A 13,068-nucleotide genomic window follows, 5' to 3' on the forward strand; every position below is an offset into this window, starting at 1 on the left:
TAGATTCAATAAAAAAAGGAGTCAAAGAAGGTTTTATAATATACTTAATAGATATAAATAATTATCCGAATTGAGAATTGAAGAATATTCTATTAATCTTTCTATTAATCTTGAATAATACACTTTATAATCCTAATTACTATCTATTACCCATTAAATTACTTATTACCCATTAAATTACCTATTACCCATTAGGTTACCCATAGTATTTGGGTTATCCATAGTATTTTGAATTACCCATGGTATTTTGGGTTACCCATAATATTTTGGATTACCCATAGATAATAGGATGGGTTTTTAGAAATCCTACCCACCCATTGAGTACCCAATGAGATATATTACCCACTCATTGGAATCATTACCAGTGAATGGGGTCCCACCTACTGGGTTTTCTACGCAGACTACTTATAATTAGTGTAGAGAGTTGTGGAATACCCCATCTGGAGCCATTGAAACCTTCAATCCCAGATAAGATTTCTGCTGGCGGGTTGTATTCTGCCAATTGATATCGTTCATTAAAATGTTGGATGTAAAAGTTAGTGGTTCATTAAACTTATAATTTAAGACATCGTAGAAGTCGCGTGGCTCCGCTCGATATAAAATGCCGTCAGGATTTCATTCGAGGCAGACAGTTCTCGTATATTAACCTGCATTTTGTTGATAACTATTTGCAGGTTTTGGCATTGGTACGTTTCTATATTTGCTTGAGGATTTTGAACAAAATATTTAGGTGCCCTGTATTTGTCTTAATAGCTTGGTGACAGAAGCTGATTGTAGTGAATGAAATCGATCATATATCCCTTGGCGAATGTTACTTATGACAAGAGATTAATAGAAGGTTGATGCTTACTAGAATGATTGAAGGAGCGCTCTATATATATGTAAGTTCAGAGGTCATACGTCAACGATTTGTTTCGTTTCCTTTCCCCACACTCATTGAATGCACCAGGAGGCTTCTGGAGTGAGTTTAGAAGCTATCCATCCATAGAAGAATTAGAATAGTTAGTTACTGTAGCTCATTGATCCACTAAATGCCAAGAGCCAATGTGAGCCATGAACCATGCCATGGAAAGATGTGTAAGGCCAATCAAAGTGCTCCGTAGCAATGCCTTCGAATGTTAAGTTTTGATGTACGGCGCCCTTGTATTTGCGGCTAGGCTTTCTTCACTTCATGGCAAGGCGCAAGAACATGTGTATGTGCGATTCGCTGCGAAATAATGTGTTTGCCTACTCTAAGGCTGCTCAGCCTCCCACGACAAAACATATATTTCATTGTGAGAGGCTTCACCAAAAGTGTGTAAAATACATATTGGACGCACTTCATAGCTTTCAGTGATGTAAGAATAGGCCGAATAATGAAATACCAGTGGCAGTAGAGCTAATGGGGGGCCACAGAATTCCAGTGTGCTGTTGTGACTTTGAGTTGAGACTAGAAGAACTAAGTTGAACGATGACGTGAATTAGTGAAATTTCTGGGGTAATTTTCCGTCCTTCAGAGGTTAAAATTGCTCTAAATCCCCAGAAAAACATCACCTGCAACATAATAATAGTTAGTATGCACAGCGATAAGATATCAGTCGTCTAGTAGTGGTTTCTCGCCTATCTCTTTTGGGTTAGATTATACACCGGATGTCTTCCGATGGACCTCAAAGTCATAAGCAAGGAAGATCCATCAAACATGCCAAAATTCAGTTCGTGAATTCATGGAGATCAATACGTTCACGTGGGCAAGTCTCATGAGGAATTCAACTGATGATCGGCCATATCGGTATATTTTACTCTGAATAGTATTGCCATCTCGAGTCCCTGGGCATATCCAAAGGCGAGGGGTAGAAGTAACGACAAGGTCATCAAACTTATAGGAGATCCTATACTTAGTTCTCTGAACTGAAACTTGAGATCTTGATCTCTTTGGGCATCAAGATCACGATTTCTCCGTCAGCGTCTTTCCAGCACGCATCCCCGTATTTCAGCTTATTTTCACTAGCACAAAAAAGCATGAGGTAAATTTCTTTGACAACCCCACCCCAACAATAAACCCTTACAGTATTCCAATCATTAGTACGTTCAGCTGATATGCCCCATCCTAAATCACCTTTCGGAATGACCCGAAGAAGGTAGGACCAAAGCCTTTTCTTGAGAAGATCCCCGAGATCTTCTGCGTGAATAAGCCAATATCCGCGCTCCAAAGGGCGACAGGGCCGAGTCTGGAAAGTAGGATTAAAATGTTTCTTTTGCAATCCATTAAAATTACCGCGGTTTGCTTTGATCTTTTTCAATGAAGGCGTGAGAATATCTGTCTCCTTAAACTCACCAACAGAAGTGGGGGGCGTAAAAGATGGAATTTTGCATGTTGCTAGGGATGCTGCAGATGGCAAGCTCGACATCGGAGGAACGGAGCTTGAAAGAACGGAGCTCGGAATACCAGAAGCTTTTGGTGCCTCGGGAGCTGTAGATGTGGGAGGTCTTTGAGGTGCGGGAAGAGACGCTGACGACGTTTCAGCCGTGGTATCTGATATCACCAATTTCAACCTCTTGGGACTCTTGTCCAATGACGATGGAAAATCGAGTCGCTGACGCTTGCCGTGCACATGTTTGGGCAGCGAGCTAGATGATTCTGGAATCTCAGGTGTATTAGATGTTGATCCTTTCTTTGAAACTTCAGCCGGATTCATTTCTTCATGCGTGAACTCTGCTACCTCTTCCATTTCTGTAGCTTGACTTGCACGTCGACTTGAAGTATTCGCAGCCTGCCCTGAAGCCTGCGCATTATTGAAGCTGTCAAAATCTATCATATCGAGATCATCTGCACCAGAAGTCGCAATTGGAAGTGCGTTCACATGCTGATAACCAACCTTATGCTGTCGACATGGAGGAGAAATCGTTTGCAAACGACGGGATGGTAGCGAAATGGCAGTGTCAGAATTGGGATGAGCGTCACTATTCTGAGAGCTAGTGAATGGTATTGCTAGTGGCACCTCAAGATTCAAGCTACTCTCATCCGTAAACTGTGATATCTCATTCGCGTCAGCACTGTCTTGTGTGCTCTCCTCTTGTTGTTGATGTAGCTCCGAATCCTCCTCGGGATGAAAATTGAGCAAGTATTCTATCATTCTCGAGCATGGAATCCTCGATTACACTAGATTCTCTTTTTGGAGCTGGCAATGAATCCATGAATTGATCCCGCCATGGCGTTTTGTCTCCAGAACTTGTTCCAAATTCAAGACGACTTTGCTCCAGTGTTTCGCTTCCAGACTGTACTTGCAAACTCATCAAAGTCCTGCTTCGAGTGCGAAACATTGGAGAATTTCGATTATCCAAAACACTTCGAAAAGACAGTTGCGGCGAATACATCAGGTCAGATAATTCCTCCTCAGGGATTTCACGGTATGCCCCCGGATTCGTCTCTGGTTCTTGGGTTGGTGGACAATAAGATGCATTTTCATCGTATTCCTGCGTCAAATATTGCGTCCCTTCAATCAGACTCTCTCGTTCTTCCGCATTTCCAGTATCGTCTTGAGGATCGTCCTGTAATTGTAGGCTTTTTGCTGATTCGAAATTTAAATAGGCTCTTGCAAATGCCCGGTATCTAGTATCATCTTGGCCTCGACTTGGTGCCGATGTGTGAACCAAGATCTCTACGTTTTCTCTTGATGTGTGAGCCATTGTAATCGTAAGTATGTATCTTGTGCATTTTCTTTGATCGTAAATCTGTAGGTCTTAAGAAGTGATGTGAGAGACTGAAATAGGATTTTGGATTCAGCCTTTCCTAGAATCATTGATGGTATGGCAGACAGACGCTCCGACCACCCAGCCTAGGATGTAGCCTGAGGCTGGAACTATTAGGAACTCTGAACTTAATGGAAGACCATTTCGAACAAAACAACACAAACATCAAAGAATATTATTATTCTTACACCCCTAGATGAAACGATTGAGTTCCTGTTAGTATTTGCACTCTCTTGGTACACAAGTTACTCAGCAAAGTATGTTGAAGCTTCACCAGGTTTTGGCAGTGTTCACACAAGGCCTTTCTTATTGATGATAGTAGTCCTGTCATCTGAAATGAATTGTTGCTTTTTATTCAGTCCTTGATCTTGGAGTTTGTTATGGATTTGATTTATCAAATCGTACCTGCTTATATACCTAGTTATTTGCAACCAAAGTCCCAAGTCTAAAGAACCCACATTTGCTAGGGATAATCTGTAGTGAAAGCTACCTCCCTAATCATCTAGTTGGTAGCTTTCCTTCATCATTTGGTCCATCACAACATGAATAGCTTTCTGATCAGGCCAAAGGACTAAATGATACCAAGTGGCTACAGCAGAAAAAGTACTAGTACTTATCATTCTCCACTAATTAATCCTAGTCAGATATTGAATATATGCAGTGAGATCAAACTGTTGGCTAATTGCCCGCTGGTGCCTCTAGACAAAGACCATTAATATGTCTTCATGAAAGTACCCTTCAATTTCAATGAACACTGAAACTTAGGATTGATTTCTACGACTTCTAGACTTTACAAACATACAACTTCTGCTCTTGGGCTGATAAATCACAAGTACCTTGAATCCCATATATCACAAGGTAATTGCCATGTAACTCTGAGTCTCCAAGACATTGAAGCGAGACCAATCAAACAAATTTACTAACTGATCTCCAGTATGCCTCCCTTAATACTGAGTGCCTTCCAAACCCGCAAACCAGGCCTTACCCCTGCCGAATTCAAAACCTACTACGAAACTATTCATCTACCTCTGCTCGTCTCCCTACAAGGCTCCTACTTCCCCAAAAGCCACACCCGTAACTACGTTATCCGCACTGCATGCGATGCTTCATCCTCCGACACATCAAACTCGAACTATCCAGCCAGTGTGTATTATGGCACGAACCATCAGGATATCGATTACGATGTATACAGTGAGATGATTTTTGAAGATGAGGAAGCATTTAAGGCTTTTGAGAAGGTGATGTTGGATCCGGTTTCCGGGAAAATATTGGTGGAAGATCAGCAAAAGTTTCAAGGGCCAGGAAGTCTTAAGGTCGTGGGTCTTGAGGTTTCAGAAGCCACGATGAGACCTTCTCAATAGCTAGATATTAGCCATGAGAAAATGGATAGGCTGATTGAAACGCATGGGAGCATTTGACCCATGACACCTTTCATTACCTTGATGTGGTTTGCAAGTGAACAGTAGATGAAGAATAATCATTCAACTTGATTGAATTCTATGAACATGTACCTGATGCACATTACAGTATCCGAAATTCAAAGGTATGAAAGTTATTAGATGAAAAATTCAGAATGTCTTCCCTGTGCATGATTTTCTGATTTGGATTTTGATTTCAGAGATTGAAGAACATGTAAACAGTCAACATTGTGATTGAAATTTTATATCATATCATATCGAGTTTGATAGAAGTATTGAAGAGTTCCAAGTAAGAAAGGGGCTCCGACCAGATCAAACGAGAGTCTTTTTTCACCAGGCCGTCACGTGTAAGGTAAACACAGATTTTGGACTTAAATTCAAGGCACCATTTGCTATCGCGAACTTTTGCCCCGCTAAGATTTTCCTCCACAAATCGAAATATTCAACGAATTCATTGTTGGAGGTTTGAACGTTTCCTCCCTTCCCGCATATCTCAACGTCAATCTTCCGCCGCAATCATGGCACCTATTTCACTCTCAGATATCATCTCTGCGCTCCCATCAGAGGACTCATGGGGACCATCGACCACATCAGAAACCACATTAAATGGCGTTCCTTACGCCCCATACTCTAAAGGCGATAAATTAGGTCGCATGGCAGATTGGACCGCCGAAGGAAAAGATGGAAGAGATGGCAGAGGTGGAAGACAGCAGTATAACCGAAACTACAGAGGTGCGATTTTTACCTCGAGATTCATTTGCTATTTATTTGCGATTTCTTTTACGTGCACTGGAGAAAGTTAGGTTTGATATGATTTCTTTGTGCTAATATATTTTTGTGCATCAGATCAACAAGTTTACGGCGCTGGAACCTCCTCATTATTCGCAGTTCAACTCGCCGAGGACGAATCTACCTTCTCCGTTGTCAGCAACACTCGCGATTCTACCAAGACCCGCTTTGGACGTGGAGGACTCGCTCGAGGACGTGGACAACGTGGCGGAAGAGGTGATACCCGTGGTGGTAGAGGTCAATTCCAGAGAGTTGGAGGACGAGGCGGGCAACAAGGCTACAACAGTTATGATACCCGCGGTGGAAGAGGTGGTGCTCGAGGTGGAAGAAAGTTTGGCTGGAAAGATTACGACAAGCCACAAAGAAACCGTGATGCCTCTGTTAACATTAAGCCTGACTGGAAAATGTTGGAGGAGATTGATTTCAACCGTCTGGCCAAGCTCAATCTTGATACCGATGATGGAGAAGATATTGACAGTTATGGTTTCCTTTACTACTACGATCGATCATTCGACAAGCAACCTGTCAAGGCTGCCGAGAGAAAGCTTAACGTGGTCGACCGCGCTTCATACAACGTTACCACATCTTCAGATCCCGTCATTCAAGAACTCGCCGAGAAGGATGAGGCCACAATTTTCGCAACAGACAGCATTCTTTCCATGCTTATGTGCTCCCCTCGTTCAGTTTATCCTTGGGACATCGTTATCGTTCGACAAGGCAACAAAGTGTTCCTCGACAAGAGAGACAATGCTACACTCGATATGGTTACCGTTAATGAGAATGCTGCTGACGCTCCAATGGATGCTTCAGAAGGTAGCAAGGACGCTATTAACCAGCCAAGTGCTTTGGCTGAGGAAGCTACATACATCAACCACAACTTCGCAAATCAAGTCATGAAGGAGAGCGACAGCCAGAAGGTAGAAATGGAGAACGAGAACCCATTCTATAACTCCGCCGAAGAAACCGACCCACCTGCCAGTAAGGCATACAAATACCGTAAATTTGATCTTTCTTTGAACGACGAAGATCCAGTTCACTTGGTTGTAAGAACCGAGCTCGATGCTGTTTCAAAGAACGCCATCAGTGGAGAAGATCAATTCTTGACTGTCAAGGCTCTCAACGAATTCGATTCCAAGGCACAAGGAAGTGGAGGTGCATTGGACTGGAGGACGAAGTTGGTCAGTCAACGTGGTGCTGTTGTTGCAACTGAAATGAAGAACAACAGTTGCAAGCTTGCAAGATGGACAGTTCAAAGTATCATCGCTAAGGCTGATGTCATGAAACTCGGGTATGTATTTATTACGCCTGTGGTCACTATTTCACACTAACCTTTGATAGATTCGTTTCCCGTGCCAACCCAAAACTCAACGATCGTCATGTAGTTCTCGGCGTTATTGGCTGGAAGCCACGTGATTTTGCTTCGCAAATGAACTTGTCCCTATCCAATGGATGGGGTATTGTCCGTACCATTGTTGATATGTGCTTGAAGCGTGAAGAGGGCAAGTACGTACTTGTCAAAGATCCTAACAAGCCAATCTTGAGATTGTACCAAGTGCCAGCTGGTAGTTTTGAGGATGATGGAGAGCATGATGTAATTGAGGAGAATGTTGAGGAGGATGATTAGATTATATGTGGTTGCACAAAAAGTATCCAGCGTTCAATGGTTCTGGGTTGGGCTGGGCTGGGCCTCATGGAGTTATGATAATGCGCATATATCGTAGATAACCGATATCACATATGCTATATTTGATGAGTTCGAGAGAACCTTTTACCTTCATACCCTCCTTCCCATAGATTGCAATCTGATCAATTCGCTCGAGACAAGGTTCACCAAATTCGGAGTAAACGATTACAAATAGTGTTACGCTGAAATCCAGGTCAATTCCCCTTTGTTACGCGGTGCTAGTTAGACTAAACCTATTACAGTCATTGGTATAGCAAATCAGAAGAGGTTTGATTTCAAAGCGTGATTGCCAATGCTGAATATCAATATCACCTCATAAGTCAACTACCCTATTTTCTGACCACCCTTGATGTGGGCTACCTTTCATTATCAAAACCTTGAAAATCGAGATGATGAAGTCAATATATTTCCATGATTCACACTATAACATTACTTGCGGGTCTAGAAGCCAATAAGACTACGAAGCCAATGTATTGCACTGCCGAGGTGTTAGCGCAAGCCCGGTCACATGACTTTATCCCGACGGGTGTTTCTGCGGAAGCATTGAAATTTAAGGTTTTGGATAGACGCTGTGAATCGAGTGTAGTGGATCAATATACATTTTCGACACGTTTCATGAACTCTCAAGTGTGGATTTCCATCCTCTTTGATCTGATTATTCTCCAGTTTAGATTGTGGTACTGAATGTTGATTGATCAGTGATCAGTGGCAGCCGAGGATATGAGAATCAGGCCCGACGTCGTTATGTTGATTTATAAGAATTCGGCAGTTGCTTAATTACATGCATGAAAGATGGATTGATTGCTGATATTGCTGAGTTGGTAATTGGTGTAGATTCAGAGGTTGGATTAATAATGTAGATTCTTGGATCTATGGGTGCGAGTCTATATAATACTTGACAGATTCCTTCGTTTCCATTTCTTTTGATATCTACTTTCATATTCAAACCCAATTGCATTTAACTCAGCTCCGTTACAAAGAACAAAACTTCCCCTCTTCTGGAGAATTCATATTCCAGCACACCACATCAATTGCACAACAAAACTCCGGCTCTTGCACGGAATTCAGACACTTGATCTACTTGCTTATCTTCCTTTGTCCAAACACATACCAAAATCGAAAATGAGTGGAACAATAGATCCTGATGCGTATACTACGCCTTTCGCTATCACTAAGTCTATTCATCGTGATCCTTATTGGGCTATCGATTCTAAAAATCCAGCGAACAACCAATCTGGTAAAATTATTATTATCACGGGAGCTAGTGCTGGTATTGGAGCTGTAAGTAGTGTCCCATACCATTTATCTTACAATCTAGATTCTCCATTCTAACATTATCTCAAATTAGGCAGCGGCAAAAGTTTGGGCCGAAGCTCATGCATCCGGTATTGTACTCGCAGCTCGTCGAGTTCCGCCTATAGACTCTCTTATCGAGAAACTTCAGCCAATTAGTCCAGAAACCAAGTTTCTTAGTGTGAAAGTCGATATTGCGAATGAAGAAGATGTTAAGAATCTTTATGAGACAGTACAGAAGGAATTTGGTAGACATGCTGATGTTCTATTGAATAACGCTGGATATATGTCAAGAGGTATGATTGGAGAGGCGGAACCAAGTGCTTGGTGGAAGGTATTGGTGAGTTTTTCACATCAATGTCAATGTCCATCTCAACGAATTGATATGAGATAGTTGGGAAAAACGAAACTAATATTTGACGAAAACTAGGAAATTAATCTTAAAGGTCTTTATCATATGACCCACCACTTCATCCGATCCCAACCTTCCCCTAAGTCGCCGACTGGCACGATTATTAACGTGTCCTCCGGAATCGCTGCTCTCACAGGAGCTCGTGGATCCGCATACAGTATCTCTAAACTTGCCGAACAACGTTTATCCGAACATCTTCACCTCGAATATCCTTCGCTCCGTGTTTTCACCACGATGCCAGGAATTGTACTGACTGACATGGTGTCGGAACAATTCAAACCATATGCAATCGATCATGCTGATTTGACCGGTATGTTAGCATTGTATCTTGCTCAAGAGAGAGCAGACTATTTAAGAGGGGGGATGGTGGGAGTCAATTGGGATGTTGAGGAAATGGAGGGGTATAGCAAGGAGATTGCGGAGAAGAAGGCGTTGCAGACTAGTTGGATCTCTATTCTGCCCATCAATGGTGGAAAGGGACTAGCTGGGTTGAAGGATTAGTTCCAGGAATTTAGCGGAGTGATAATTGTAAGAAAAGAAGTGTTAAGAAATGATTCGGTGGAATGTCAATTTAAATTTCAGCGTCAAGAATAAGGAGGTTAAGCGAAGCAAGATCCCTCCTTTAATGGGGAGAAGAGTGAAAGTTTAGTATTGGCGAGCAATACAATAGATCTTCGCTCGATGACAATCATGAACCATGTTTTATCCTCGTCTTTCCAAAATTGAATCTCATTCGCTACTCAAATGCCATCTGATTTGGCTATGTTCTACCCCGCATTTTCATCAGCCACCCCTACCCTACTAACATCCATAGTTTAGGAACACGACTGTCAGATCTCCAAACAGAGAGCCAATCACATCGCACAAGCGAATACGAATGTCATGCTGTTAACCATCATGAGAAAATCTTACAGGCCTTATTGTTATTATATCTATTGAACTATTTCCCACTCCTTCATTCTACGCTTCAAGCTCAAATCGAGAGAGATATACCAGATCAATATCAAAATGAACGATCCTCCTCCACCATATACATCCCGTCCGCCCTCGTATACAGAAAGAACACCTCTTCTACATCTCCATCTACCGACTGAACCTCGTCCTTATCAAACTCCAGTTGTTAGATCGGACGATGCATCGAGGTTTAGAGCAGCTACCTGGATGTCGATATTTGTAATCTCGTTGGTGGGCGCGTTTTATATCTTTCTCATCATGGTGGTGGGATTCAGCATTTTTTGGCCGAACGAGGGGGATTGATGAAGATTGGAAAGTAGACTGGGCTGTGGAATCGATGGAATTTAGGGAGTAAGGAGGTATACTGGGGATGGAGTTATTAGAGAGTTTTGGAATGGGACGCACATTTTCACGTTGATTTCGGAGGATGTTGAGTTGATCACGATCCCTATTCACAACATCGATGATTTTTGAGCTCGTTTGCCGCCTGAAAAATATCCGATTAATGAACGACCATTCAAATGATAATCACCCTGTAAGTATGCCTTACATGCGACAATAACTGCATCACAAAAAGCCTATCAAGATAGCAACCCGTGGCGGCGTCCAATCCTATTAGATATTTATACCCTGTTCTATGCAGGCGGCCGCATTGCGACCGTCACACGGAGGCGCAATGAATTTGATGACCATCACCTCACTTCATGTATCAAGATTCAGGCTGTGATTTTCAGCTCTATATGATGGATTAAAACCTCGACATTGCAATCTCGACGTAATTCTTTCAATAATTAGCGAATGTGTTGATATCAAGCAAATATGTCAATCAAGATGCATAAGGCTGGCCCACCACCACCATATTCGCCTGAAAGTCCTCCGAAATACTCATACTCGGAATCATCACCTCTTCTTCCAATAGTGACTGAGGACTATCTTTCAGAATCGGGAGATGTGGATAACAGGAAGAGCAGGAAATTATACAAAAAATTGCTCACTGTCATCGGGGCGTTCCTGACTGCATTTATGATTCTCGGTTCAGTAATATTGCCTTTATCTATCATTCGGAATGGGAAATCAGCAGCGAAAGTCGTGAATCTTAAGGTTGGAATTATTGGTGCTGGACCCGCGGGGATTGGTGTGGTTCAAGGTGTGAGAGATGGGATTTCACGATTTAGTCAGGATTTGAAAGACCCAAATGTTGATGTGCAAGTGGAGATTATTGTTTTTGATGAAAAGACAAGAGTAGGCGGCAGGATGGTGGTTGAGGATACAACTGGCATGGAGCTTGAGGTTGAAGATGTTGCGAGCGGAACGCTTGATGGAAAGCTATTAAGTATTATTGGCGAGCTGGAAGACGTACAGAAAGAAAAAGATATGGCTATTGAAAGCGAAAATCTTGGGATGGGAAAAGTTGGATAGTAAGTTTGCATTGCTTTGCTATTTCAAATATGTTCAAATATGTTCAAATAATGAATTTACAACTGACATTCGCAGTTTCAACACAAACAATATCGTTACCGGAACATACCGACCTTATGCTACCACTCCTTGGAAGCATTACATCTATCTTTTCATCAAGTATGGACATTCTGTTTGGCAGGCCCCAAGAATCCCAACGGGAACCATGAAATCCGTCCATACTTTCCTCCCTAAACTCAACACTACAGGGGTATCCTCTATCAGAGATTTGACATACATAATTTCCAACAAAATTGGATACACCCCCTTTAGCCTCCCCGCAACCGAAATATTGAGAAGAAATGGAGTTGAAGGAGACTATATACGAGATATACTAGCTCCGCAAGTTCGGCGTCATACCGGACAGTCGATTGAGCAGATAAGTGATCTAACATTAAGTATTGCACTTGAGCGAGAAGAATCAAGATCTCCGAAGCCTGTAAATTACGGGTTCTTTCAAATGGCAATGGAGAGATCATTGAGAGAGAACAAAGCAAAACTACACCTCGGTGTAAAAGTCACACAAGCTCGCTGGGAAGAAGTCATGGAGAATCGTACAAAGTGGGTGATAAGATGGGAAAACGCAGAACACCACGAGGACGCTCTAGTCTCTGGAGAATTTGATAAAATCATCATCGCCGCACCATTTAACTACACGGAACTCCTAGGAGAAACACAGGATGGTAAATCACTCTACCCTCTCGACGATGATACCCAGGATATCGAATACCTACCCTTATATATCACATTCTTCACCACTTCCTCACTCCTCACTTCTACCCTTCATAATGCCCCATCCCCTCTACCCGCACAACTCCTCCCTATCCTCGATTCTCACCAACCCTCCACTTCCCCTTTCAACTCTCTTATCGAACTTTCTCTCCTCCGCACCATTTTCCCTTCTTCCCAATCACCAGATTTCAATTCCCATTCTCCCCAACCCCCAAGTCCACCAAAATATCTCCACCGCCTCCTCTCATCCCATCCCATATCCTCCACATTCTTCTCTAACATCCTCCATCTCCCCAACACAACAAAACTCGACAATTGGAACCAGCAAGAGATTCCACACGCATACCCACTCATCAAAACCTTTCCCTCCAATGCAAAAGAAAAAGGATCTCTGAAACTTGGAGATCATATCTGGACAACGCGGGGAATAGAGAGGGTATTGGGAGATTTAGTAGAGGGGGCATGGAATGCGGGGAGGATGGTGGGAGGGAATATCGCAAGGGAGATTTTTGACGAGGTGGGGGGAAGGAGATTGGAAAATATGTCTGAGGATTGGTGATTGGGTTCTGGGATTTGGCATTCTGGGGGATAGGGTTGGA

General features: G+C 42.6%; 5 protein-coding genes across 5 annotated transcripts; 4 read left to right on the forward strand and 1 right to left on the reverse strand.

The window, feature by feature from the left end:
• Positions 1-1,874: 1,874 nt before the first annotated feature.
• EAF02_009701 (uncharacterized protein) lies at positions 1,875-3,666 on the reverse strand (the record flags this gene model as incomplete). The annotated part of the gene is made up of 2 exons (XM_038905749.1): positions 1,875-3,106; positions 3,141-3,666. 2 exons carry the CDS (start codon positions 3,664-3,666, stop codon positions 1,875-1,877), a joined length of 1,758 nt encoding a protein of 585 aa, XP_038754489.1.
• Positions 3,667-4,664: 998 nt separating this feature from the next.
• Positions 4,665-5,090, forward strand: EAF02_009702 (uncharacterized protein; the record flags this gene model as incomplete). The annotated part of the gene is made up of 1 exon (XM_038905750.1): positions 4,665-5,090. One exon carries the CDS (start codon positions 4,665-4,667, stop codon positions 5,088-5,090), a length of 426 nt encoding a protein of 141 aa, XP_038754490.1.
• Positions 5,091-5,665: 575 nt separating this feature from the next.
• Positions 5,666-7,560, forward strand: EAF02_009703 (uncharacterized protein; the record flags this gene model as incomplete). Its single annotated transcript, XM_038905751.1, has 3 exons — positions 5,666-5,879; positions 5,994-7,224; positions 7,275-7,560. The coding sequence occupies 3 exons, from the start codon at positions 5,666-5,668 to the stop codon at positions 7,558-7,560; spliced, it is 1,731 nt and encodes a 576-aa protein (XP_038754491.1).
• A 918-nt stretch (positions 7,561-8,478) lies between these two features.
• On the forward strand, positions 8,479-10,036 carry EAF02_009704 (uncharacterized protein). Its single transcript, XM_038905752.1, has 3 exons — positions 8,479-8,901; positions 8,969-9,253; positions 9,344-10,036. Exons 1-3 carry the CDS (start codon positions 8,743-8,745, stop codon positions 9,824-9,826), a joined length of 927 nt encoding a protein of 308 aa, XP_038754492.1. The 5' UTR covers positions 8,479-8,742; the 3' UTR covers positions 9,827-10,036.
• A 1,074-nt stretch (positions 10,037-11,110) lies between these two features.
• On the forward strand, positions 11,111-13,028 carry EAF02_009705 (uncharacterized protein; the record flags this gene model as incomplete). The annotated part of the gene is made up of 2 exons (XM_038905753.1): positions 11,111-11,697; positions 11,774-13,028. The coding sequence occupies 2 exons, from the start codon at positions 11,111-11,113 to the stop codon at positions 13,026-13,028; spliced, it is 1,842 nt and encodes a 613-aa protein (XP_038754493.1).
• Positions 13,029-13,068: the final 40 nt, after the last annotated feature.

Source organism: Botrytis sinoallii (genome assembly GCF_014898435.1).
Source record: "Botrytis sinoallii strain Bc 23 chromosome Unknown BSIN_021, whole genome shotgun sequence".
NCBI classification, from domain to species: Eukaryota; Fungi; Ascomycota; class Leotiomycetes; order Helotiales; family Sclerotiniaceae; genus Botrytis; species Botrytis sinoallii.